At 35.9% G+C, this 24,534-nt stretch overlaps 1 protein-coding gene and 2 gene segments (V, D, J or C); all 3 read right to left on the bottom strand.

The window, feature by feature from the left end:
• Positions 1-5,859: 5,859 nt before the first annotated feature.
• On the bottom strand, positions 5,860-11,466 carry LOC110157518 (T cell receptor beta chain MC.7.G5-like). 4 transcript variants are annotated; one of them, XM_055154681.1, is made up of 5 exons: positions 11,335-11,466; positions 7,209-7,556; positions 7,104-7,139; positions 6,335-6,442; positions 5,860-6,245 (listed from the first exon to the last, which is right to left on the bottom strand). In XM_055154681.1, exons 1-5 carry the CDS (start codon positions 11,396-11,398, stop codon positions 6,169-6,171), a joined length of 633 nt encoding a protein of 210 aa, XP_055010656.1. In that variant the 5' UTR covers positions 11,399-11,466; the 3' UTR covers positions 5,860-6,168. The 4 variants fall into 4 exon arrangements, with proteins under 4 accessions (XP_055010656.1, XP_055010650.1, XP_055010646.1 ...); XM_055154675.1 differs by lacking the exon at positions 11,335-11,466 and adding an exon at positions 10,755-10,966; XM_055154671.1 differs by lacking the exon at positions 11,335-11,466 and adding an exon at positions 10,613-10,729.
• A 1,480-nt stretch (positions 11,467-12,946) lies between these two features.
• LOC129409223 (Ig heavy chain V region 6.96-like) lies at positions 12,947-13,591 on the bottom strand. The segment is given in 2 exon segments: positions 12,947-13,412; positions 13,498-13,591. Coding segments are annotated over 2 exon segments (369 nt in total).
• A 9,463-nt stretch (positions 13,592-23,054) lies between these two features.
• Positions 23,055-23,535, bottom strand: LOC129409388 (T cell receptor beta variable 10-3-like). The segment is given in 2 exon segments: positions 23,055-23,395; positions 23,476-23,535. Coding segments are annotated over 2 exon segments (396 nt in total).
• Between the last annotated feature and the right edge of the window lie 999 nt (positions 23,536-24,534).

Below are 24,534 nucleotides of genomic sequence, written 5' to 3'. Positions count from 1 at the left end.
TCAATAGCAAAATGTTTAAAAAGAAAATGTTCATGATATAACAAAAAGTATCTAATCTCTATCACAATGCAGCTCCATTAAGTGAACAAAAACTAATATTACTAATAAAAGTAGTCATTTTAAATTCAGCCCAGAGGAGAAAAGGTTGCAGACCCCTGTTGTAGTAAATAAAACCACGTCTTTTTATTTTCCAGCTGCAGAGGAGACCAAAACAGAACATCTTGTGACAGAGGACACCACCAATTAACCTGCCCAGCCCTCGGCTCATTCACCTGTGGACCAAACTCAGGTCTGAACATGCCTCTGCTGTCTGCTGTCACTCACTCTGTCTGAGCCCTCCAGGTACAGCTCCTCTTATTATTATTATGGGCTTTAAAGATGTCTGTAAACACAATTGACTTTCTAGGATTTGCAGAAGTAAAGAACTTTGCCATTAAAGACTTATCAACGTATCTATAAGGTCAGTATTTAATGTTTAACCCATAGACTGTATAAAAAAGTGGACGAAGGGAGTGTGAAGTCACCTATAGTGTTCAGCTCCAGTCAAATGAAGTCCATGATGCTAGCAGTTACAGGAATGAATCAGAAGCCTGTTCCATAATAACAGGAATAGGAATTTAATAATTACGGACAAAATAGCAAAATAAAAACTGTGGGGTTATGTAAAGCGGGTTAAGACAAACATTTTAAGACCAAAATGACGAGGCTCATTGCAGCAGTTACAGAAAGGGGTGACAGTTGTTGAATGTAAAGTCAATTGGAGCCAGAGCCAATGGAGCCGGAAGCGAGCTAGCTATGTCCATTTATAAAACTGACTTTTGTTAGTAACTGAAAAAACAAGGAAAAACACTTCATTTCACACAGCAAGTTCCTTTTTTTTATTTTTTATTTTTTTACAATTATCAACTATTGCAGTCCTGTTAAAAAAAATTATATATATATTTTGTATGTATTTTGTATATCACCACAGGATAGATTGTGATATCTGATTTTCGATATATCCCTACCCTCTATGAATATATGAAATAGGAAAAGTTGAAGTTTGAATATGTCCCATCTTATTTTGGAAAGTCATTTGAAATATAATACCCATTAGTGTAGAATTTATTTCTTCTGTTTAGGTCCAAACCTCTTGCCTCATTTGTGCAGTGGCCCTAAACTCAGAGACAGTACTTGAAGTGTACGTGTGACGTTTACTGGCCCTGCTCCTTCACTGGAGTTTATTGTGTGTAGAGCCACTCCAGCCGTGATCAAAGCGCCGTCTCCCTGGTGATAAGACAAACAAAGACACAGGCCACTGATGGACACATTAAAGCACATTACGGCACATTATGGCTCACTTTCCTGTTCTTTAAGTCAAACCAAAGACAAAGACTCACAATGGATAATTCAGTGTTTTTACAAGAGGAGTGAGGCTGGGCCAGACCACACACAGAAGGAGCAAGGACAGGGCCTCTGCTGACGCCTGGTGGACACAGAGGGAAGTGCAGCTCAGTTACAATACAGTGTTTCTGGCGTCAAACATTATAACAGGCTCTAAAGCAGGGGTTTCAAACTCATTTTGGTCCAGGGGTCGTATCCAACCTATTTTGATCCCAAAGGCGCTGGATCAGAAAACCTATGGCATATATACCCCAAAAATAATAATAAGTTCATATATTTGTGCAGAAAAACACAAATCTATTACAGAAATCTTTTTTAACTGATGAACTCTTTCTTTTACAAAATATTATAATATATAATATATAACAACCTGAATCTTTAAGAAAAATGCAATTTCAACACAATGTTTTAACATTAACTTCTATGCAAATAGGAATAAGTCAATTTTTCTTGGGAAATCCTGCACTCGGCGTCCACTTCTCTCATTTTAATCATTTTGCTGATGAGGGTGTCACGGTCAACAGTCAAAACGATCGTCCTTTAAGAGTGTTTGGAAAGATGCAAGTCTTCATTTGTGCTGCTCTGGTGGGAGGCGTCCACGCACAGAGGCGCTGGAGACGCTGCTTTGCTAAGTGGCGCAGAAAATTACCAATATTTAAATAGAGAATATAATTAAAATATTTTAGTAGAAAATCAGCCGAGGGCAAGATTAAAGGTCTTGGATGGCCGGATACGGCCCCTGGGCCATATGTTTGACACTCCTGCTTTAAAGAAATTAGTAGGTTTTATTGAAGTATTTTTATCATTAAAAGGGTTGTGGGATTAAATGTCATCGAAATATTATTGTAACCTTACAACAGTTAATCAACAGTCAATCAAATCATTACATTATATCTTGATTTCATATATTTATAGTTACATAAATGTTCACCAGGTGGTGCTATTTATTGTCTTCCAAAAACTTCACAATATCTACAGCAGATCTAAATTTAAATTGCCCATAGTGAAGGAGAGTGTGGTTGCTGTTTCATAAACGCCCACTGGATGGCACCAGTCAGAACAAGATTTCATTTTTGTAAGCACATAAAACACACAAGGTGCTTCAGAAAGTAATTTTACCAGTATATTTTTCCCTCAGGGGAATTTTATGTACAATACAAGTGAATAGAGTTTTTGACTTATTGTGTATTTCATTCTTTGCTCTTAAATTCTGTTGTACAGTTTATTTCTTCCAAAATATGCTGTGTTTTACAGTCACTTCATTTATCACTTCTGGGTATTTTCAGAACAGGAACATTCATCTTTTTCTATTTCCACTTTTCATAATGTCATTATAAACATAAAACCAAATGCTGAGACAGATGACGGATCAGGTTTATTAAAACTCTGGCTGTGTTATAACTGGGACAGACTAGTGCAGACTTGTAGGTGAAAATGAATAGATCATCTTGTTAGATTGCTATTGGTGAGTAGATTGTATTTTCTCTTATTAAAAACAAATACAAATGTCTTCCTCTAAAATATGAGCTCTGTACATGCTTTTACTGAGACAGGAAACCTACTGTTGAGGTCCTGACTATTCCAAAGGACTGAATTTTAATCTCCATTTAAAATGAAATTAATTGCATTAGTGCAGTTAAGTTAAGTGCAGTTGTTCTTAAAAGCTGCACACAACAGCTTACACAATGCACACAATATAATACTATACCAATATATTTATCTTTGTTGCAAATACACAAATCAGCCCAGCTATGAGATTCTATGAGAGTATGTTTTACCCTCAGACCAACTAACTTGACAGAAGTGCCATCACTTTATTAATTTTCTCAATGTTTATTTACATTATGTTTTAGCAAACATGTACACAACACATGTATCTTGTAGACTTTTACATAGGGTAGACCATACTGATGAAACACAAGTATCTCTGTCTTTTGGGAATATCTGTATGCAACAGAAATGTGTCTTTAGATGTTAGTTAAGGTTTAATAAGACATCAGAAAAATTACCCACTATACTGATGAATCACTTTATACCCTTAGCATATGTTTGTTCCATTCTTCAACAACTTGATATGCTCTTCACCTCTACTTTTACACACTTACATATGTTTTTTTTTCTCACAAATACAGAGCTCATTTGACATGCATACAACAACATAGATACATTACAGTAGACAGTATACACTCAGTGGGGCCTGTTATTCAGAAAAGTTAATTGTTCTTCTCCCCTCATACTGTCTCTTCCCCCATCAGTTTGAAGCCTACACACTGCTGCACTAGATACCTGTCAAACTCACTGTTCAGTTGACACATAAACATCATATTTTCCAGATGTTTGTTCTGAAATTGGCTTTGGCTTGAGGTATAGACAGGGTCATGCGTGGGTGCGACATGTGCGGCAGGTGCAGGGGGGCGGGGCTTGTGGTTAAAGTTGAATGTTGCCTTTTTGCAGAAGCGGTAACCACGTCCTGTCTCCTCTCACATCAACAGCCTGTTTGAACCTGTTTGACTCACCACAGACTCATTTCCTGTCACTACTGCTGCATTTGCACTAATCTATGTCTCTATTTTACTCTGTTTTTAATCTGTCTCTATTTTACTCTGTGTTTTTAATCTATGTCTCTATTTTACTCTGTGTTTTTAATCTATGTCTCTATTTTACTCTGTGTTTTTAATCTATGTCTCTATTTTACTCTGTGTTTTTAATCTATGTCTCTATTTTACTCTGTGTTTTTAATCTGTCTCTATTTTACTCTGTGTTTTTAATCTATGTCTCTATTTTACTCTGTGTTTTTAATCTATGTCTCTATTTTACTCTGTGTTTTTAATCTATGTCTCTATTTTACTCTGTGTTTTTAATCTATGTCTCTATTTTACTCTGTGTTTTTAATCTATGTCTCTATTTTACTCTGTGTTTTTAATCTATGTCTCTATTTTATTCTGTGTTTGTGACAGAGGTGGTGCTTTGTTTGTATTATTCTTTGTTTATTAAAGAAGACAGATAGTGCTTTTGTCTGCTATATAATATAATATAATATGGATCATTATGGTGAATACAAATATTGATGGTGGCAAGGGTTGACTGGAGCAATGACTTGTCTTGAATGCAGGAGAATAAAGATTACTCAAACATGCATGAAACACTAAATACAGCTTTGAGTGAGAAAATGCGTAGGGAGAAGAACCATATACTCTAAAAAGTAATTTTTTCATAACAAGTCTCCTTTGAAATATCCACTTTGCTGCTAAAATTTGTATCTACACTTATTTTGCATAATGATTCTAAAATGTTCTTTAGCTGAAACAGTCCCTTCAACTTTACAAACTGTCTTGTTTTATGATATTTAATAAATACATAATTCTGTGCTCTGTACAATAACTAAAGTTTTATAGGTTAAATATTTCTCATAAATACAGCCGGAGAATTGTGAGAAAACAGCTGCTTTAAATAACAGGAGAAAAACAGATGCTGAGGCAGATGATGAGATTGTGTTTATTAAAACTATGTAGTGTTGTAATTACAGAAGTGGGACAGACTTACAGAGCAGATTTATAGAACAGGACCATAAAAAGCTATAGATCATATTTAGAGATGCACCGATCCAACTTTTTCAGTTAAGATACCAAAATTGATACATTAAGTACCAGCTCCAGTTGTATGTTGTATGCTGATACCTGATATTAACTGATACCAGTGCATAGACTGGAAATAGCATTTATTTCCTTTAAACAAAAGTAACATAAGACAAAACTGACCCAAATGTGTTATATAGCTGTTATTTATCTCTTAAGTAACTACAGAACAGCTTTGTTTAAATATTTAGACATTATGAGACTTTCTTGGCCTACAACCATCAGTAAATTTTGGTATTATACATCCTTTTATATGTCTAGGACAGACCTAGTACAGCTCCCGGGCCACATACAGCCTTTTGGTTGACTCTGATTGGCCCATTTAAGCTCATTTGGAATTACAAAATAAACATATTTTATGATTTTACCTCATGCATGGACTAAAGCTGCATTGCATAGAGATTTTTGTAAGGCAACCTCACTTTTTCATTGCTTAGTCATAACATAAATTCTTACCAGTCTTACGAGTTCATCAAAACAATGCTATTTACTGCTTTTGATAAAGAAATACAATTCATATTATGCAGAACTGAGTTAAGCATTTTGGCCTGGACCTCAGCAATGTTTTCTGTTTCTCATGTAGCCCCATGGAAAAAAATAATTGCCCACTCCTGGTCTAGGACGTTGTCTGAACCGATGTTTGCCTGTCTTTGTCTGAACCAATCTGATAGCCAATTTATTCATTGCATTCATTTAAGTGCGGCTGTTTTTAATGCTGCTACTTCATGTACAGTAGCACTTTATAGGGTCATGACCTTTGACCTCACTTAATCTCTTAAATTAACTGAACTAACAGATATGACTCTGAGTAATCTAACTCCAAACTCATCAACAAGACAAATAAGGACAAATATGTTTATTAAAAAGTTATGCAATGATACCATTATGTACATACATCACACTTGAGTTTAATATTCCCAAATAAAGCTTTAAGCAGATATGTGAATAGTCAGCTGTTTACAAATACACAACTATTAAAACTCAGTATATTTTTAGATACACATTTTAACACATCAGTGCTTTGGACTGTGGGTTAGGGAAGGATTAAAATGCACTCACTGCTACTACAGATTTAGAAATGCCAGATAAAAATATATAGGGATTATACAAAATATGATCTGCTAAACTAAGCACTAAGTATCAGTTCTGGTTACACTAACGAGACGGTTCTTCTATAGACGTTAACTTCAATCTCCACTGGACTTAGGTTTGTTTTCCATTTGAACGCTGGAACAAAAACAAGATGAGACACAGTTACTCGTCAAGACTTTGAGGATTGATTAATTTTGTGAAATAATTAATATTTTAAAACCAACCGGAATCTTCCAGACCAGAAAAGCGACAAAGAGCCCATAGACCACACCTTTGACAATGAAGACCACATATGAGAGCTTGGCATTCTGAGTAATCCTTCAGGTATGTCTCTGTGGACACAACACAAACATAAGACACATGAATATTATCCAAGCATGTGTTACATTAAATGACTTTCAGTAAATGCATTATTACTTTTTCCATTTAAGTTCTTACAGAAATCCTTCTACCATTTCATTCAAAATGCTTTCTCTACATGTTGAAACTTTTTATTTAATGCATGTAATTGCTAATACACTGTTTTGCTCACTAATTGATGCAAATTTTGAGACAGTTAACCAAAAACAAATGGATTTATTGTTTCGCAATCTACCAGACAGCCAGCTAGCCCTGATTAAGATATCGAAACTACATGGCTACATACATTGGCTACATTCTCAGTATGTTTTTGTCTCGTTCTGTCTGTAAATCTTTAAATCATTTTTCATAATCAAATCCAAGTCTAAAAATACTCACAAAACTGTAGATTTTATCAAAATCTTTAGGCTACTGTCTGAAAAATATTCGACTTTTGGGACCCGATCCACTTTTTGAGAGTGCAGTTCCAAAGAGTCAAACAGCATAAATAATATAGTACAGGCCCGTCAACAGAAATTTGGGGGCCCGGGCTAAGAAGCCTCTCATGAGCCCCCCTCTAATATAAATTATTAAGAAGACAATTCAAGAGGCTCCAGACCCCTTTGTCCTCCTGGTATAGTATATGTTATGTACCTCTTGTCAGGCCATCTTCACCATCCTGTACATTTCCTGAAAAAACAAAACTATGATTAGATATTTTCTACCTGAAGACGACCATTTTAAATTCCTTGGACTTACTGTCAATGCCACAAACATGATCAGTGTGATTGCTGTAACCATTCCCGTCGTAGTACTTGACAACACATTTGAAACAGTTTTTTGAGCTGCTCCACTCTATTGCATCGACCCGGAGGCGGCTAGTAATGGCGTAATTGTAGTCCTTTATCTGGGGAGCGTCGTCAGTAGAGACCCCTTTTTTTCTGGACTCTCCGTTAACCTCCCAGGACACTGTCACGTGATCGGGGTAGAAGTCACTAGCCTCACAGACCAATGTTTTAACTTTATGCTCTCCACTGTTCCTGGGCTTCTCATTCTCAGAGGGGGGAAAAACTTTAACCTCTGTTGGTGGTTTTTTGCGGCCTTTTTCTGCAGGAGAAAAAATAGAAAAGTTAAAATGCACACAACCAGGGTCATATTTGTATATACACCTGTAAATAGATGTGAATGCTGTGTGTGTGTACGTGTGTGTGTGTGTGTGTGCATGTGCTTGTGTGTGTGTATGCTTTTCTTCATGGAGATGTTATTGCTTTATTTGGAATAATTCACAGTATGGTATTAAACCTTTCTATCTTCATAGAGACCAAACCAGACCAAGTTACAGGTCAGAACTGTGGAGAGGTTACTCCGCTCACAGCCAGAATACCTGTTTTTCTAGGTATTTTTGAGAAATTAAACCACCTGTAATTGAATAAATGTAAAGTAGAGCTGTTTAATCAGAGAAATGACAAATGACAGTGCTCCAACTAAAAAGTTCCACAGTGCATCTTTAATACTAATCTTCTAAGTTTGTATGCCTTTGTTTTGGAGTGTATGAACCTGCCTGTTGAAGCTGTTATTGTATCTTTTGCCCTGTTTTGTGTATTGTGTGGGTTATGTAGCTGATCTAAGGGTGGAAATTAGCTTTAGTTACAATCCTGCATATTTACAAGTACATGATTTTTTTTTTCTTTTGCTTTATCTTGTCTTAATATGCATTGTCCCTTTAATTAATAAATACAATACAATACAATTACTGCATATTCAGGTTGTATTGTCTACATATAAAGAACATTTTAACATATTTAGAATAATTAAGTGTTCTTCCTGTATACGTTTATAATAATAATAATAATTGTAATTTAAACTTGGCTGTCATTTGTATTGTCAAAATTGCAGACTTTTCCATTGCTTTAAAAAAATATTTTCTATATCTGCTAGACTTCAAACCAACATTCAAACTATTTCACACTATATGTAGACAGTAGAGCGTTTAGAGAGAACATTTTACTATAATAGTAAAAATGTTTTTGTTCCCACATTTAAATAAATAATAATAATATACTAAACACATTGTTAGAATTTTGTTTTTGTTAGGGTTAGGGTTTGTTTTTACAGTTTTACAAGATTTTACCGTAGCCTAAATACTAAACACATTTTCTTCATAAAGCTGTATGTTAAACTTCTTTTCTTGTCATTTTTACATCCTGTAATATTACACAAAATCATACTTTGCATATTAAGCTTCCTGTATTTAGAACAAATTCCTTTTGTTTAAGACAAAGAACAAATTCCTTTTGTTTTCAGTCAGTATTTTGTTTTTGCTTTCAGAGTTGGCTTCAATCTCTCTATAACACTGCAATAACTATATTCTCAACAAAAATGAGAGCTATTATATTGCATAAGCACAGATTAACTTTAACTTTGATCATATTTATTGTTTTGTCCAATACTTACCCAGTACAGTGAGTTTAGTTCCCTCTCCAAAGTAAGCTTGTTCATTGTAGTTCACACTGATACAGCCCTACTGTTAAAACCCCAACATCTCAACACGTATGGAAAGAAACTAAAATGTCTATTGAGAATCACTCTGTAGCGGACAACTTAATAGACACAGAAATATCTTAAATTCTACATTATCTTTTTGTTTACTGTCTGTTAATATAATGCATCTTTAACATAAGTTTTGTCTCGTTGTCTTTTAACCAAGTATTCATAATTTGCATTGTACTGCAGAGAATAATTTAGACTTAGATTTCTTACCTAAAACAGTCAGTTTGGTCCCTTCTCCAAAGTATGCTGGATCATAGTTGTTCACACTGATACAAGGCAACTGTCAAAACCTCAACCTCCTCAACTATTTTCTCAGCTAACCTAACTTCCTATCTAAAACAAAATACCATTACAACTACAGTGACATGAATTGAAACATTGTAGATCATTATTTAATGCTAGATCACGCAGGGTTTGTGATTACTTTTCAATGTGTATTTTACTTGAAACTTACAACACAGCTTTTTAGAACTGAATTTAGAAGTATTTTTTGCATTTTCTTACCTAATACAGTCAGTTTGGTCCCGTCTCCAAAGTAAGCCTCGTACTGGTTGCTCACAGTAATATATGGATATGATAAGAACCTATTAACTCTGGGCATAGCGCCAAACATTTACTTACTAGAATTTACTTAGCTCCACTTCTCCTAGCATTAAGTGGGACATTAGATCAATTACCATACAAAAGAGTTGTCTAAATATGACATAATCTTATATGTATTTAAGGTTATGACAATGTCTGTATTTGCAGCTATAGTTTGAACTATTTGAAGTACATTGTTCTTACCTAAAACAGTGAGTTTAGTTCCAGCTCCAAAGTACGCCTCATTGTACGAGCACAGAGCGCCTTAACTGTTCAAAAACCACCTACTTTTTCTCCTCAATATTATCACATCTTTACCACTGTCACACCTGCATGGGGCCTGGGCTGCTTTACAAACTAAAATCGTGTAGTAGTAGTAGTAAATATTTAAATTGTGAATCTCAGTCACAGTTTGTTATTGACCTATTTTAGTTTTTCTTGCTTACAAAATGTACCCCAGTGTTTTTCCATTTTGAATTCAAGACCAAATGTTGAATCAAAAGGATTTTTCTACTGCAGTTACTGCAAATACATGTACATGAAGACTTCAGTCACTGTTCAGTACAATTGTGCATATTAATATGTCTTTTTATACCAATTAATTTGCAATTCAAGGAGATTTCTTACCTAGAACAGTTAGCTTGGTTCCTCCACCAAAGTAGGCTTCATAGGACTGGCTCACAGCGTGAAGGTTCAATACTCAAATACATTTTGCAGTACTTACCAACAGACACCATACTTCTACAGCTCCTACTACTACTACTACTGATATTGCTACTAGTTTTAATTACTACAACATTTTGACTTACCTAAAACAGTGAGTTTAGTTCCTCCACCAAAGTAGGCTTCATATGAGCCAGTCACAGTGTGAAATACTATGTCCAAATACTGGAGTGCTTATCAATAGACACCAACTGGACCGTCCATACATACATACTACTAATATTACTACCACTACTAGTATTATTACCAACACTACTACTACTGCTACTACTACTACTGCTACCAATAACTACAGCATTCTGACTTACCCAAAACAGTGAGTTTAGTTCCTTGGCCAAAGTAAGCTTCTCGGTTGTTAGCACAGCAATAAGGCTTGACATAATAACTCAGTCCATCCATACATCCACTCACTGTGTCAGACTAATTATGTATTAAACACACAGACCTTACCTAAAACAGTGAGTTTAGTTCCTCCACCAAAGTAGGCTTCAGTGTTAGAGTCACAGTGAACTTGTTCAATACTAAAATCACACTGGAGCATTTGATTTCTTTCCTATAACTTAACAGCCAGTGTAATATGGAAATGTGTGATTTAATCCATAATTTACTATACCGCAAATAGTCCCAACATAGAGCACACTCAAGGTATTTAAATGAATATTATATGATGTCTTACCCAGAACTGTTAACTTGGTTCCTCCACCAAAGAAAGCCTCGGTGCCAGTATTAGCACACTGTACTCAGCCATTGCCATAACACTGAACCAGCTACTTTTATCAACTCAACTACTAAATATCAACTCATATGTACAACCAACATTATTCACTTTCTATTTTATGTTATAATTTCCAGGCTACATTGGTTCTACTCACCCAGAACAGTCAGTTTGGTGCCTTGGCCGAAATATGCTTCATAGTTGGCACAGAGCTCAAGTTTGATATCAAAAACTCATCATATGAAGCCCAGCCTCAAATGGCAGTTTTTCACACCACAGCAGTTGAATTTGAAACTTTTTATTGTATTTACTCACCTAAAACTGTCAGCTTGGTTCCTGTCCCAAAGTAAGCTTCGTTCACATTATCACAGTGCACCATTACAGAGCAACAAACTCTATATAGCGTCTTTCACTGTCATTTGACTTACATGCAAATGTATCTGTATCCACTCAGCATATGTGTGATTTGACTTAATATAAGACCAAACTCAATCTTAAACATTATAATATCTTAATATAAGACCAAACTCAAACATAAACATTATAATACTTACCTAGAACAGTGAGCTTGGTGCCTGATCCGAAGTACGCAGGATCAGAGTAGGTCACAGTGCTGTTTGTGCAGATCAAAACTCAAACTTCAAATTTCTCTGTTCCTCTGATCTCATTCATAAAACAAAGTGTTCTTCAGACCAGACTGTGGCTCTGATGCTAAACAGCTCTGACTGCTTTTGTCTTGTCTCCTGAACAGGCGTCTGCTCCAGTCACAGATCTGTGTCTTTCTCATGAGACCCACAAACATCTGGAGACAGTTGCATGAAAAATCTACATTTTGTATGATTGCCTCTGACTCCAGTGAGAGTAGTGTCCACTTCAGAGAGGGAAGTGTCCATGTGGCCTTGCCTCTGTCCTGTCCCTGTCTGCTCCTGTCCCAGTCCAGTCAGTACAGCCCTGTGTTTGAGCTCAGAGGTTTTTGTACGGCGTCTCTATAGGATTGTATCACGGTGCCCCCTGTCCCCACCATGAAAACACTTCATACAAAAAGCTCCACTTTCAGCGCCTCCTCTGAGCAGCTGCTGGGCTCATATCTATAGATCTCACTGAGTTTACACAAAGAGAAGAGCTTTTTAAAGAACAGGAAGAAGATATAGGACATGACATGTTTGTGTACAGCACATACATGACGTACGTCACATGACGCGTGTGAAAGGACAAAGCTGCGGTTACTCCACTGTGTGGAGTCTTTCTGACTCAGTCTTTTGTATTTTTTTGAGCAAAGTTCTTAGTGTGAAAAATCCTTCAGTCATTCAGGTAGAATCCATGGCGAGAAGAAAATTCAGTTTATCGACTGGCCAAAAGTTTGTTTGGTTGAAGACGTTTCACAGCTCATCCAAGCTGCTTCTGCAGTTCTGAATGTGAAACGTCTTCAACCAAACTAACTTTTGGCCAGTCAACAAACAGAATTTTCTCCTCGCCAAAGTTCTTGCATTTTTATTATATATTACTATTTATAATATCATAATAAAACAGTGCTCTAACTGTTACGTTGACTGAAAAAGACCAGTGTGTAGTGTGTGGCTATTTTATGTGATGTAGTGCATTAAGACTTTGGTGACAATATTATTTTTGGGTCAGATGTTTTTAACTTAAATAAATGAAGACTGAGGCATGAATTCACTATCAATAAATGTGCTTTGGGGGGTCCAAACTGTTGATTTCTTGCTGTGCAGTGACACATGTTGCCTGTAGAGGTCAGTGTGGGGCCACATGATTATAATGTGTTTAATTAAATATAAAACAGCATGTGAATTTGGAGGGACTGTCCATTGTCTGAAAAGACAAGGTACTTTGTTAAGTCTTTATTTATCATTATACATGCAAGCACCAAGCGATTATGAATATCAAATGAGGGTTAAGTTCTACATAGCCTACATATTACACATATTGACATGAGGTTAGTTGCAAATGTGGAAAAAAAGAAACATTGTTGTTAATTTCATTTTTATTATACATTTGGTTTGACTAACAAACAGTTGAAGTTGATGAGACTCTGTCCTCTCCTCAGAAGCAGCCTCAGTGTTTTGGTGCAGTCATGTGGTTGAATGTGTTGCTGTGAGAGGCAGCGCAGTAGTACATCCCTGTGTCGTCTGTGGCCAAATCACTGATCACTACAGAAAAGTTATTCTTGGCTCCATCAAGTAAACACTCAAAATTATCATTTTTTTTATCGTATTCATAACAAACATGCTCTATCTCTGCATAGCCCCTCTGTCTGAACCAGTACATTACAGCACTACCCATTGAATATCCCTCCAGACTGCAGTCAATCTTTATGGAAGAGCCAGGGTCAGTAAATATGTGTCTCACTGGCTGAAGAACTGTGATGGAAAGACCTGGGGTACAGAACATTATTAGATTAGACTTGATTAAATTCAAGTTCAATAAAAATAAAGAAGAAAACACATCAGAAAGACTGACCTAGTTGGAACAGTAGAGACAGAGACAGAGACAGACCAAGGAACAGCATGTTGTTGTCTCAGAGCTATAGTGGTGAACACAGCTCATAGTAAAGGTGTGGTCACATGATCAGTGGGTTGGACAAACACATTAGATGAACTTAAGTTATCATCTGCTGTTCACTTTGCATTGCATTTTAACAATACATCCTTGAGTCTTTGGGTAAATACTAGATTTTCTCTTTGTCTTGACATTTTTTGATTTAACCCAGGAAAAGTAAAGATCCTATTTTTAAATTAATTAATTAATTGTTTTTTTTTTATGTTTTATTTTGGTTCTCTTTTCTCATTGACCAAAATAATATCTCAGAAAACATAAAAATATAGAACATGCCTGTAACAAATGTTGTAGTTGCCTTTATCTGAATTAACTTAGCAATTCTACAGTGTTAACTATAGGATGGTCCAATATGGATTTTCTGAGCTGATGCGATATCTAATTGTTATACTGCTGTTGTGACCGATATTTGCAGTTACCAGTATTAAGCATTTAAAATCTATGATACAGACCTAATTCACATTAAGTTATAGTGAAGTATACAAATGAGCTTACTACATACTTTCAGATCTGATGCACTGAAACAAACTGGGAATGAGACATGGGCACACAGAGACTGGGACAGTACCAAAAAAATAAATAAATCTGTGCTAAATATCTGCAAAATGTTCAATATTGAACCAATCCCATTATCTGGGCAAATCCTCCAGTGACCAGTGAATAAATTATATTGGTAAGTCAACTGACTCCTTTTGTTTTTCTGTTCCGAAGCTTTAAAGGTCCTACATTACACATATTGTGAGCTTAAACCAGGTTAGTACTTTATTACCTCTTCAAAAACAATCCTGGAGTTGTGTTTTGTTTCATGCACGCATATTTGAGTAACCCTTTATTATTAGTTTGTCTATAACTCCAAAGCTCAATATCCAAAGCTCTGTTCCACCTTGTGATGCTATGTTGTAGTCGTTTTCAAGTTAACAGCTACCTTTTACCCTTAGGTCAGCAGCAATTCTAGGTCTGAAATCATTCACATGATTCTAGTGAAGATGTATGGAGTTTAAAAACACACTGGAGCATATTACCACATGACATCACAGGGTAGAACAGAGTGTTTTCTGTTTGAGAGAACTCTAAATATGCAAGGTTTATGATGACATAAATAAAAAAAATAGCGGAATGTGGGCCCTTAAATCAGACATATAATTTCAGAGGTTTTTGTGAAAGTATTTCCTTGGTTACAATAACTGTGTGCCTCTGCTTGCAGCACCAAAATACACTCCACTATCTGAGGGAGTCACGTTTAAGAAATGAAGATGAGCCGCCTTCTCCCCATCTCCACTGACAGAGAATAAGTCCTTAAATGTATTTTCAACAGTAGGGTTTTTGTAGAACATGTATCCTATAAGTTTGAGTGAGGTGTCTCCAGTTAATTTCTGGTACCATAAAATTGTATCATAGTTGTTGATTTGGTGAGACAAGGTCAGTTTTAGTTCAGACCCAGGTTCAAAAAGTGCATCAGGAGGAGTCTGGAGGACCTTGTGTTGGTTTAGACTCGCAGCTGCAAAAGAGAGTCATAAAAATATGTTTCATTGTTTAACAGATTAAATAAAATTGATGTCATTTTGAAATGTTTTCATACCTGTAATCATGAATGTGGTGATTAAAGGAATAATAAGTTCAGTGGACTTCATGTTGAAAATGTCTCGTCTCATCACAGACATCTGAGGTTTACTTCAGGATAGACAGGAAGAGGAGGGCTCTTACTTCACAAACCCCACACAGCTACAGACACGTTTTTATTGAGACACATTACAATACAATTTAATTTTAGAAGTTCAAGTCCAATATATTCTCCCTCCACAAATGCATACATAACTGTTGTGGAATTTTACGTCTCCAGCAAAGTTGTACCAAGGACACCTTCTTTTCTGCCAGTGTTGACGTCTTGTTTCTGTTAGGACTTTGATACTGTGACCATCTTGTCTTTCAAGGCCTTCTCCGTTATCAACATGATGCCAACCTGGACTGTTTAAACTGTTTATGGAATAATACTGTTTTAAATTAGAAGACTTCAAAAATGAGTAGAGTGTTCATGTGTCCAAGTCCTGACCTTAGAACTATACAGGAAACCCTTTCTGTTAAGAACACGATTCATTTGAAATTTAATACAGACAGTAAATATGTGAGAATACTTTTGTACTTTTGATAATCCCAAACCAAAATAAACCCACAACAGCAGGTGCATCCCCCCCCCCACTCTCTCTCTCCTCTCTCTATTCTCTCACTCTCTCTCCTCTCTCTCTTCTCTCTCTCCTCTCTCTCTCTCTTCTCTCTGCTCTCTCTCTTCTTTTCTCTCTCTCTCCTCTCTTTCTCTCTCTCTTTCTTCTCTCTCCTCTCTCTATTCTCTCACTCTCTTTCCCCTCTCTCTCCTCTCTCTCTTTCTCTCTGTCTCTCTCCCTCTTGTCTCTCTTTCTCTCTCTCTTTCTCTCTCTCATTGAAAACCACTGATGAAAATATCAAACCTATAGTTTTTGTTCACTTTGTGACTGTCTTTGTATTGATGTGCTTGGCTGGCTGCACAGAAGTAGACTCCACTCTGCTCCGGTCCTTCTAACTGGACTGACAGTGACCCATTCTTGGCTGTAGTTCCCCCCAAATCACCACTAATGGTATTGCGTTTCCATAGTGACATCTTTAAAATATAAATATCCGATTAATTTCATGGCTGTGTCTCCAAATGGCTGTTGGTACCAGAGCATCAGCCTGTAGTCCGTTTTCTCATGAGTGCAATATATATGCACTTTTTCATTGGGTTTCTGGATTACATTTGAATGGGATTGGTGGACTTTAAGACCAAGACAGCAACCTGAAAAAACAAGAAACAATATAAAAAATACAGCTAATTAATGTAGTTTTTTAAAATAGTTTCCATCACACAAAACATAACAGTATACTTTCGGGCCTATAGATTGTGTAGTTGCTGTTTACTGTCTTTTCTCAAATTGTGCATCTACAGAGAGAGAAGTATAGTGTAGATATCCAACAAAAAGTAATTCAGCTATTCTTGGAGTTTGGTACCAGAGCGTCACCCTGTGGTCACTTTTATTATAAGAACAAGACATCTCTACTCTTCGTTCAGGGAGTGCAAATAGGTCTTTGGGTTGGTAGATGTCAAAACACACACAGCAACCTCAAAATAGATTTGAAAATGAAAATTCCACACACATAAAAATTAGATCTTGTTAAAGTTGAAAGAAATACCTGCAATACAACACACAATCCAAAAGAGCCTCATTCTGGTTATGTGTATGGTGCTGGTTCAAAGTTTAAGACGTGTGTTTGTGTGATTGGGTCTGAATGTCATTACAGTATGGGAAGAGTTAAAGGTGCCCTATGTAACTTTTCTGCTGGAGGGTATACATCACCTACTTGTCACTATGGAGATGTTATCCTTATTATATAAAATGATGACTTTATGAGACTTGGATGTTTAGTTAGTAATTATCCTGCATCAATTCGTCATCTGTTTTAACTGTCGTACTGCTCTAGTGTTGTGACAGTACGAACATTTCAAACCTGATTTTGATACTAAGACGCAATACTCAATACCTATACCGATACCATGACAATTATAAATACACTCTTTATTTATATTACAATGTGGTCTTACATCAGTGTAATCCCTCAGTGATCCATCAGCGTTTACAAGTCTGTGTGATCTCATATTTGTTCTGATACAGCTCATGGTCATTCTAGATATTCAGGAAAGGTTAATTTTAGTCCTGTTGATGTGATTCTTTTAGTGTTGATACTTTAAATTAGTTCAAATTAGAATCTAGTTTTGATAGTTTTATTATCAATTAGTATGTGATTTTTCAATATTTCTGAAACTACATGTATGCTGCTATGTGGTAGACTACTACAGAAAAAAATATCTGTTAAAATGTTTCCCACACAGATTAGATCCCTCTATTAATTTTTATTTTGTTAATCAATAATTTAGCTAAGTTATAATTACTAAAAATGCTCCAGATAGTAATGTCACATTGAGTGCATGAGTTGCAGCACCGTCTACAAGACACAAATCAATATATATTTTATATGGCGCAGATGGTAGAATGTTTGTTCACTGATCTGATGGTTTGCGGCTCAAAACCCGCTCTCGGCATAAACATCATTGGTTGAGAGGTCAGGTCATGAATGCTATTATTGTGTCCTTGGGCAAGACACTTAACCCACCTCACCCCCAGTGTTTTGTGTGTGAACTGGTGAGTGGCTTCTTGATGTACAGAGCTTTGAGTGCCTTGAAGGTAGACAAAAAATAAATTAGACTATTTATTGTTTATGGATATTTACAAAAACTTTTATGTTTAATGTATTATAATTCAAAGGTAAACAGTTACTATATTTTGTGTTGATATAATCTGATAAAATAAATGATAAAAATAACACTGTGTAATCTACCTTATTCCATTAAAGCTACAGCACAATTCATGTATTCTATATTGACTTCCCCCAAGTTTATTCTACCGGAGTATTAAAACCTTGACATTTCTGATATTTTGATGCATTGAAATCCACATTTGCAGGTGTCATAATTCTCCACATTATTTTTACATGTCTGATCCCTCTGTGGTTCAGTTTGTGTGTTTTGTTCATTATTTCCTGTACTTTTATATCAGATCTGGCTATGTTATTCGTCCCTCAGGTGCAAATGCCTGTGAGCCCAGTTTAATCATGTGAATATTTTTGTAATGGGGCAAACTGCTTTTTCTCACTGTGCTACTTGCTGCACAATAATACGTGGCACTCTCATTGTTTTGTGGAATAGTTAAAAAACAGTGTTGGTCCTTTAATGCTCCCCCTTTAATCTCCACATTTATTCCTTTCTCTGGATGTCCATCATTCACATTCATGAGCCCAAGAAGCTGTAGTTGAGTGGAGTCTTTGGTCTTCTTGTACCATAATATACGGTTAAAATCTTGACTGCTGTGAGTGCATTTTATTTCACTTGATTCTCCCATTTCAGTTACTATATCTGGTGGGGATTGGAGGACGTTGGTGGTGAAGCCTAAAAAAAAGAAACATATATTTATTTAACTATACACAGTAACAAACATATACATACAAAATACATAGATATAAAAATATTACCTGAAGCAAATATAATTTTAAAGGCTATTAATATTATGTGAAGTCCCATGATTAGTTATCTATGTTGTATGCGTCATATAAACACTGTTCAATCTAATGTGGTTTTTGAAATAGTGGGAGGTACCTGAAACACAATTCCTATTGGTTCTCGTTCAGTGAGCACTGAGGATATAAATATTTCATTTTATTTAAAGATGCACTATGTCTGGACCCTCTACCAGAAAAAATGTGCAGTTCACCCTTAATACATTATAAGTCAAAGGTAAATGAACAATTCATGTAGACTGTTTTTACATGTCTGATCCCTCTATGGTTCAGTTTGTGTGTTTTGTTCATTATTTCCTGTACTTTGACTTTGTTCTTCATGCTTCAAGTACAAATGTGAGCCCAGTTTAATCACGTGAATATTTTTGTAGTGGGGCACACCTCTTTTTCTCACTGTGCTACTCGCTGCACAATAATACGTGGCACTCTCATTGTTTTGTGGAATAGTTAAAGTACACTTTTGGCCCTTTAATGCTCCCCCTTTCATCTCCACATCTACTCCTGTCACTGGAAATCCGCCAATCACATTCATGTGTCCGAGAAACTGTAGTTGAGTGGAGTCTTTGGTCTTCTTGTACCATAATATAACAGTGTAGTCTTGAACACTGTGAGAACACGCTATTGCACTTGGTTCTCCCATGTCAGCGATTATATCTGATGGAGATTGCTGGACATTGGTAGTGGAGCCTAAGGGAAAAAAAAAAAAAATCATAATAATTAATATTTTCACAAACACAACACACAGTAGCAAAAATGCCGATACAGAATACACACAGAAATAAATACAAAGTAAAATAAATATCAATATAATACCTGAGGCCAGTATAATTTCAAAGGCTATTAAAAGGATATGAAGTCCCATGATTTGTTATCTATGTTGTACTTTACGTCACACTGAAATCTATCCATATACACACTGTTCAGTCTAGAATGAAAAAGTGGGAGGTACCTGTGACACTGCTATTCCTATTGATTCTTGTTCAGTGAGGAGCTAAATGTTTTATTTAAAGGTACACTACATTTCTGGTGGAGGGTTTGCCACTTTCTTTTCTCTGTAGAGATGCAAGCCCACTCACAGCTAAAAAACATGTTTTTCAATGAATTTTTTGAAAGAAAACCACTTGTAAGTGAATAAATGGAAGATAAGTTTAATGCCATTCCAGAAAATTCAAATGGCACCTCACCAGAAATGTTACACAGTGCACCTTTAAAATATTTGGTTGTCTAAGTTCATTATATTCTTTTGTTTTTGTTTTGTTTATGTAACTGGAGTAAAAATTACATATACAGGTATCAAGTTATTACTCTCCAGCTGAAAATCACATTGTAGAGAGAGATTCTGCCTGTGCTGTTTTTGATTGTGGCAAAACAGCGCCCCCCAATGGTCCTAATGCGTATGATATTACATCAACATAGCAAATAGCCTATAGCAGGTGCATGATCACAGTTATTAGTCAGTATTTCTCTTCTCACTTCTCACTGTGGCTACTGGCAGCGCAGAAATACACAACGCTGTCTGAAGCTGTTTTCACATTCAAAATATGCAGAGACGCTCTACTGGACCCACTCCCACTGTCATTATACAAGGATTCAGATCTGTTTTCTACAATTAAACTGGAAAATCTGGCATAAGCGATGAGGTCAGGTCTGTACCACAGGATCATGTCAAAGTCTGAGTTTGAATGGCTGCAGTCTATCACTATGACCTTCACTTGGGCTGTGATGATGTTTTTGGGGCTATGGGTGACAGCATATTTAGGTTGATCTGTGGAAAAAGGTAAAAAAAAAAAAATCATATTATGTATTTGACCCCAGTTAATTTAATTTAAAGATCCAATGTGTAATTTTTTTTTTCTTGTGGAGCATGTGCCACCTGGTTGTTTCTATGAGATTGTTCAACTTTGCCTGGACTTCTACAATATAGCATTAACCCTATCAATCTCCATTAATAATAGCAAGTGACAGCAACAGAACAAGCTATCTGAGAGTTACAGTTTAGATCTGTGGAGAGGCAAGTCTGCTCACATTGAGAATGCATGTTTTTCACATTTTTTGAGCAATAGAAATGGATAAGTTTAATGCCAACATATGGACACAATTAGGTAGCAGACCCCCCACCATAAAAGTTACATAGGGGGTTTCTTTTGTTTGTTTTTTTTATTTGTATGTTTTGTGTTAAAAATCCAACAATTTATGAAAAAACCTTTGATTAAGTACAATAAAAGTGTTTTAATCTTACCTGAAAAGCACAGAGGGAGTGTAACTAAAGAGATTATAACTGACATAACTGAACATGATGCTAACTCAGGGATGAGACAGTGATACAGGAGGAGTTTCAATCAGTGGATGTGCAGACTTGTACAATGTATACAAATCCAGTCAAAACACTACAATGTGATAAGAAAGAAGAAATGCTTTCACTTGTGTGGCTGTTACTTCAATATTTCTTGTGTGATAAAGTTTTTACAGCAAATAGTCTACCATCTTTTTTTCTTTGTTAGTACCACTAAAGCCAAAAAGGTGTTCTAAAATTGCATATGTCATGATGCAAAAGTAAGTCTTGAAGTCATAGTTATTCCTGAATGACTCCTTACAATGAGCAGAATTGATACTTACAACATTTCACTGGTGCATGATGCTAACTGTATGCACTGCTCTGTCTCTGGACTTGGAGTCTGTTTTTGAAGATTTTATGATATTTATTTCTTTATTTTATTCATAGGCATCTTTTTTTTGGCATAGTTCATTATATTAGATCTAAAGAATCTTCTGGTGTGGCTTAAAAAAAAATCTGATCTTCTAGGTAACATTATTGCTTTGTCTGAAATATTCTGTATTCCATAGCATGCATTTAACCAATGTTTTTTCATTTATTCAATTACAGTTATAAAAACAAACAAAAGAATTTGAAAAAAAACATGCATTCTGGAAGTGATCAGTCTTTTCTACACAGATTTGACCAGTAACTTGACTTGGTGATATCATCTGCTTTTCTCCATTTTCGAAAGATAAGTTTAATCCCATACTGTGAAACATTTAGGCAAAGCAATAACACAACTATGGAGACAAGCAGGAAGCTGAGAAATGTTAGTGCACCTCTATCCCTGTCCATGGTGCTGAATGGCACATTATATTGGACCATTCCATATTAAAATTCCTGTTGGATGGAATTTTTGGATTAAGACAAATCATTAAATATGAATTGATATAGTAATATTTATAGTACTATATACAGTACATGCACATTATTACTTTATTTTTAATGTCAATATTCAGTTAAGATTCAACAAGGGGTTTGATTGCATCGCAGTACTCTTTCTTCACTCATGTGGTTTTATTTCCCACCACCAGCCACTGTGGAGTAAATAAGTATTTGCCAAATCCAGCAGGTGTCTTCTGTATTAGTTTGTGTTGAGTTTTTGTTCATGTTTGAAATGAGTTTGTTTCACTGTGTTCACTGACAGCACAAAAGTACACTCCACTGTCTCCGGGCTGCAGCTTTTCCACTGTCAGTGTCCCACTTTCAGCATTTGGCCTGGTAACTTTAAATCTATCATTTCTAAAATCTGGCTCAAAATCAGGCTCAGATGTGGTTCTTGTAAATACGATTTGTCTCATGTTTTCTCCAGGTCTCTGTCTGTACCAGTACATTTGGAAATAAGAAGATCCTTTAGTGTGGCTGCAGTGGAGTGTGGCATTCCCTCCTTCCGATTCCCACAAAATGTCCTTCTGGATCACACTGGAAAAACACACACCTAAACAGAGAAATACAAGTTATGTTTATGTTGTGAATAGATTTTTTTATTATGAAATCTAGCTATGAATGCTGGACTGTTACCATAGCAATTAACAACTCAAAACTAAATATTCTGTCTTTTGAAAGGTGAAATGTCCTCAAAATGGTCCCCATACCAGGAATTGTAAATCTATAAATTGCTTAAATGAAGAGGAAAATAGTTTTTCCATTTTTTTAAAGGCACATACAGTTAAAAGCATTCTCGTAGTATTAAGTATTGTTATGTAAATTGCGTTTAAATTAGTAGTTAAAAACATAACAGTACATACATCTATGATGCAATGAGATAATAATTTGAGTTTCACAAAATAATGCTGATAATGTTTTAAAAATCATACCGTTAAAAAAGATGAGTAAAAGTAAGATGAGAAACTCATCATTAAAACAGCCCATTTTGTCTGAGCTGGAGACAGACTCTTGTGTTAATGAAGAAAACCATATGTTAGAGTAGTTGCATTGTAGGTGGGTGTGTCTTCATTCAGACAGTTGTGGTCTGATACACTGTACACCCAGACTCTTGATATGTTTATGTTGAGGTTTTGCATGAGTTTGATTCACTGTGTTGACTTACAGCACAGAAATACATGGCTTTATCTGCAGCTGTTACATCTTTCACTGTAAATGTTCCACTTTCAGCTTTGGCCCGTTGAGCAGAGTATTTCTCTTTGCTGAAATCTCCAAAGTCGTGGTCATCTTTGAGGTATGATGTAAAAACTACAAGTCTCATAGTTTCTCCGGGCAGCTGTCTATACCAGTACATTTGATTATAGCTAGCTCCTTTTGTGTGAGTGCAGCTCATTGTGGCTTCTTTTCCTTCTTGTGCCCAAATCAATCCATCCTGGGTCACATCTGAACCCTCAACTTGACCTATAATTGAAATATAAATGGTAATTTAAAAAATCTACGATAATACGTAAATACATAATGTAAAGTTTCATGGATCTTACCTTTGACCTGTAATCTAAACAAAACCACCAGAAAGGTGATTGTGTGTCTGAACATATTGGGGCCTGAGTGACTGAAATGAATTGGAGGAAGTACAGATATGTAGTTATATTGTGTCACCTTATATGACCTTCCCAGACTGAGGGTAGATCGCCCCCTATGTGCAGAAAGTGACACTGCATCAACATGATTGTGACATAGTGATGCACAAAGGAGCTATAGAGAGAATATATGATGCTGAGAATAGAGCAGACAGAGAAGAAACCTAGAAGAAGACCAAAGAGGTTTAAATACATTACTTACAATACATAAACATAAACTTTCTGTATCCTTTGATATGAAGTAAACTAGTTAAAATGTGTAATGTTGATTTATTCAGTAACAAAATTATTTTAGATTATTTAAAACATTAAAAAGTTTCAACCAGAAAGAGGAATGAACTCTTTTGAGTTGCCAGATCACGTGATTAAAAAACAGTGTGCACTGAAAACATTTATGAAAGCTAAGAGCATCTGAGTTTTAATAGTACTGCTTTTTGTAAACCAGAATGTTACAGCCAGAAGTGAATAGAGCAGCCATAAACTGGTACCATTGCTTCAAATAATATTACTCAAGTAGAAGTAGTTGTCCATGACTCAAGTAAGAGTAAATTACTACTGAAGCAACATCTGATTAAGTTAATGTAATTGAAGGCCTTTAAATTTAACATAAACTTTAGCACAAATTTGTTATAGAGTATCTGGTATTTTCAAAGAATATCACAAAATCCAGGTCAGACAAAATAAACTTTATTGTCCCACCAGGGAAAACTTTAGCCAGGACAGCACCACCTAGTGCCTCCACTCAATTTCAGTTCTCTCCAGCGGCTCTGTCAGGAATTGGAATACACGAGATGGTTTGCAAGAACCCCAGAAGTCCGAGTTCGGGCACCAGCCAATCAGCGAAGAGTCATACATTCTGTGTTGGCAACGATTCCTGAGACTGAGGATTTAAAGCCGGAACAAAGAGAATGTTTGGTGAATTTTATCAAGGGGAAAGACGTTATTGCCCTTCTTCCTACA

This window comes from Boleophthalmus pectinirostris, unplaced genomic scaffold (assembly GCF_026225935.1).
Source record: "Boleophthalmus pectinirostris isolate CB_2022bp ecotype Guang Dong unplaced genomic scaffold, ASM2622593v1 HiC_scaffold_10, whole genome shotgun sequence".
Classification (NCBI taxonomy): Eukaryota; Metazoa; Chordata; class Actinopteri; order Gobiiformes; family Gobiidae; genus Boleophthalmus; species Boleophthalmus pectinirostris.
The sequence above is the reverse complement of the archived record's forward strand: the minus strand, read 5'-3'. Positions and strand labels throughout refer to the sequence as shown.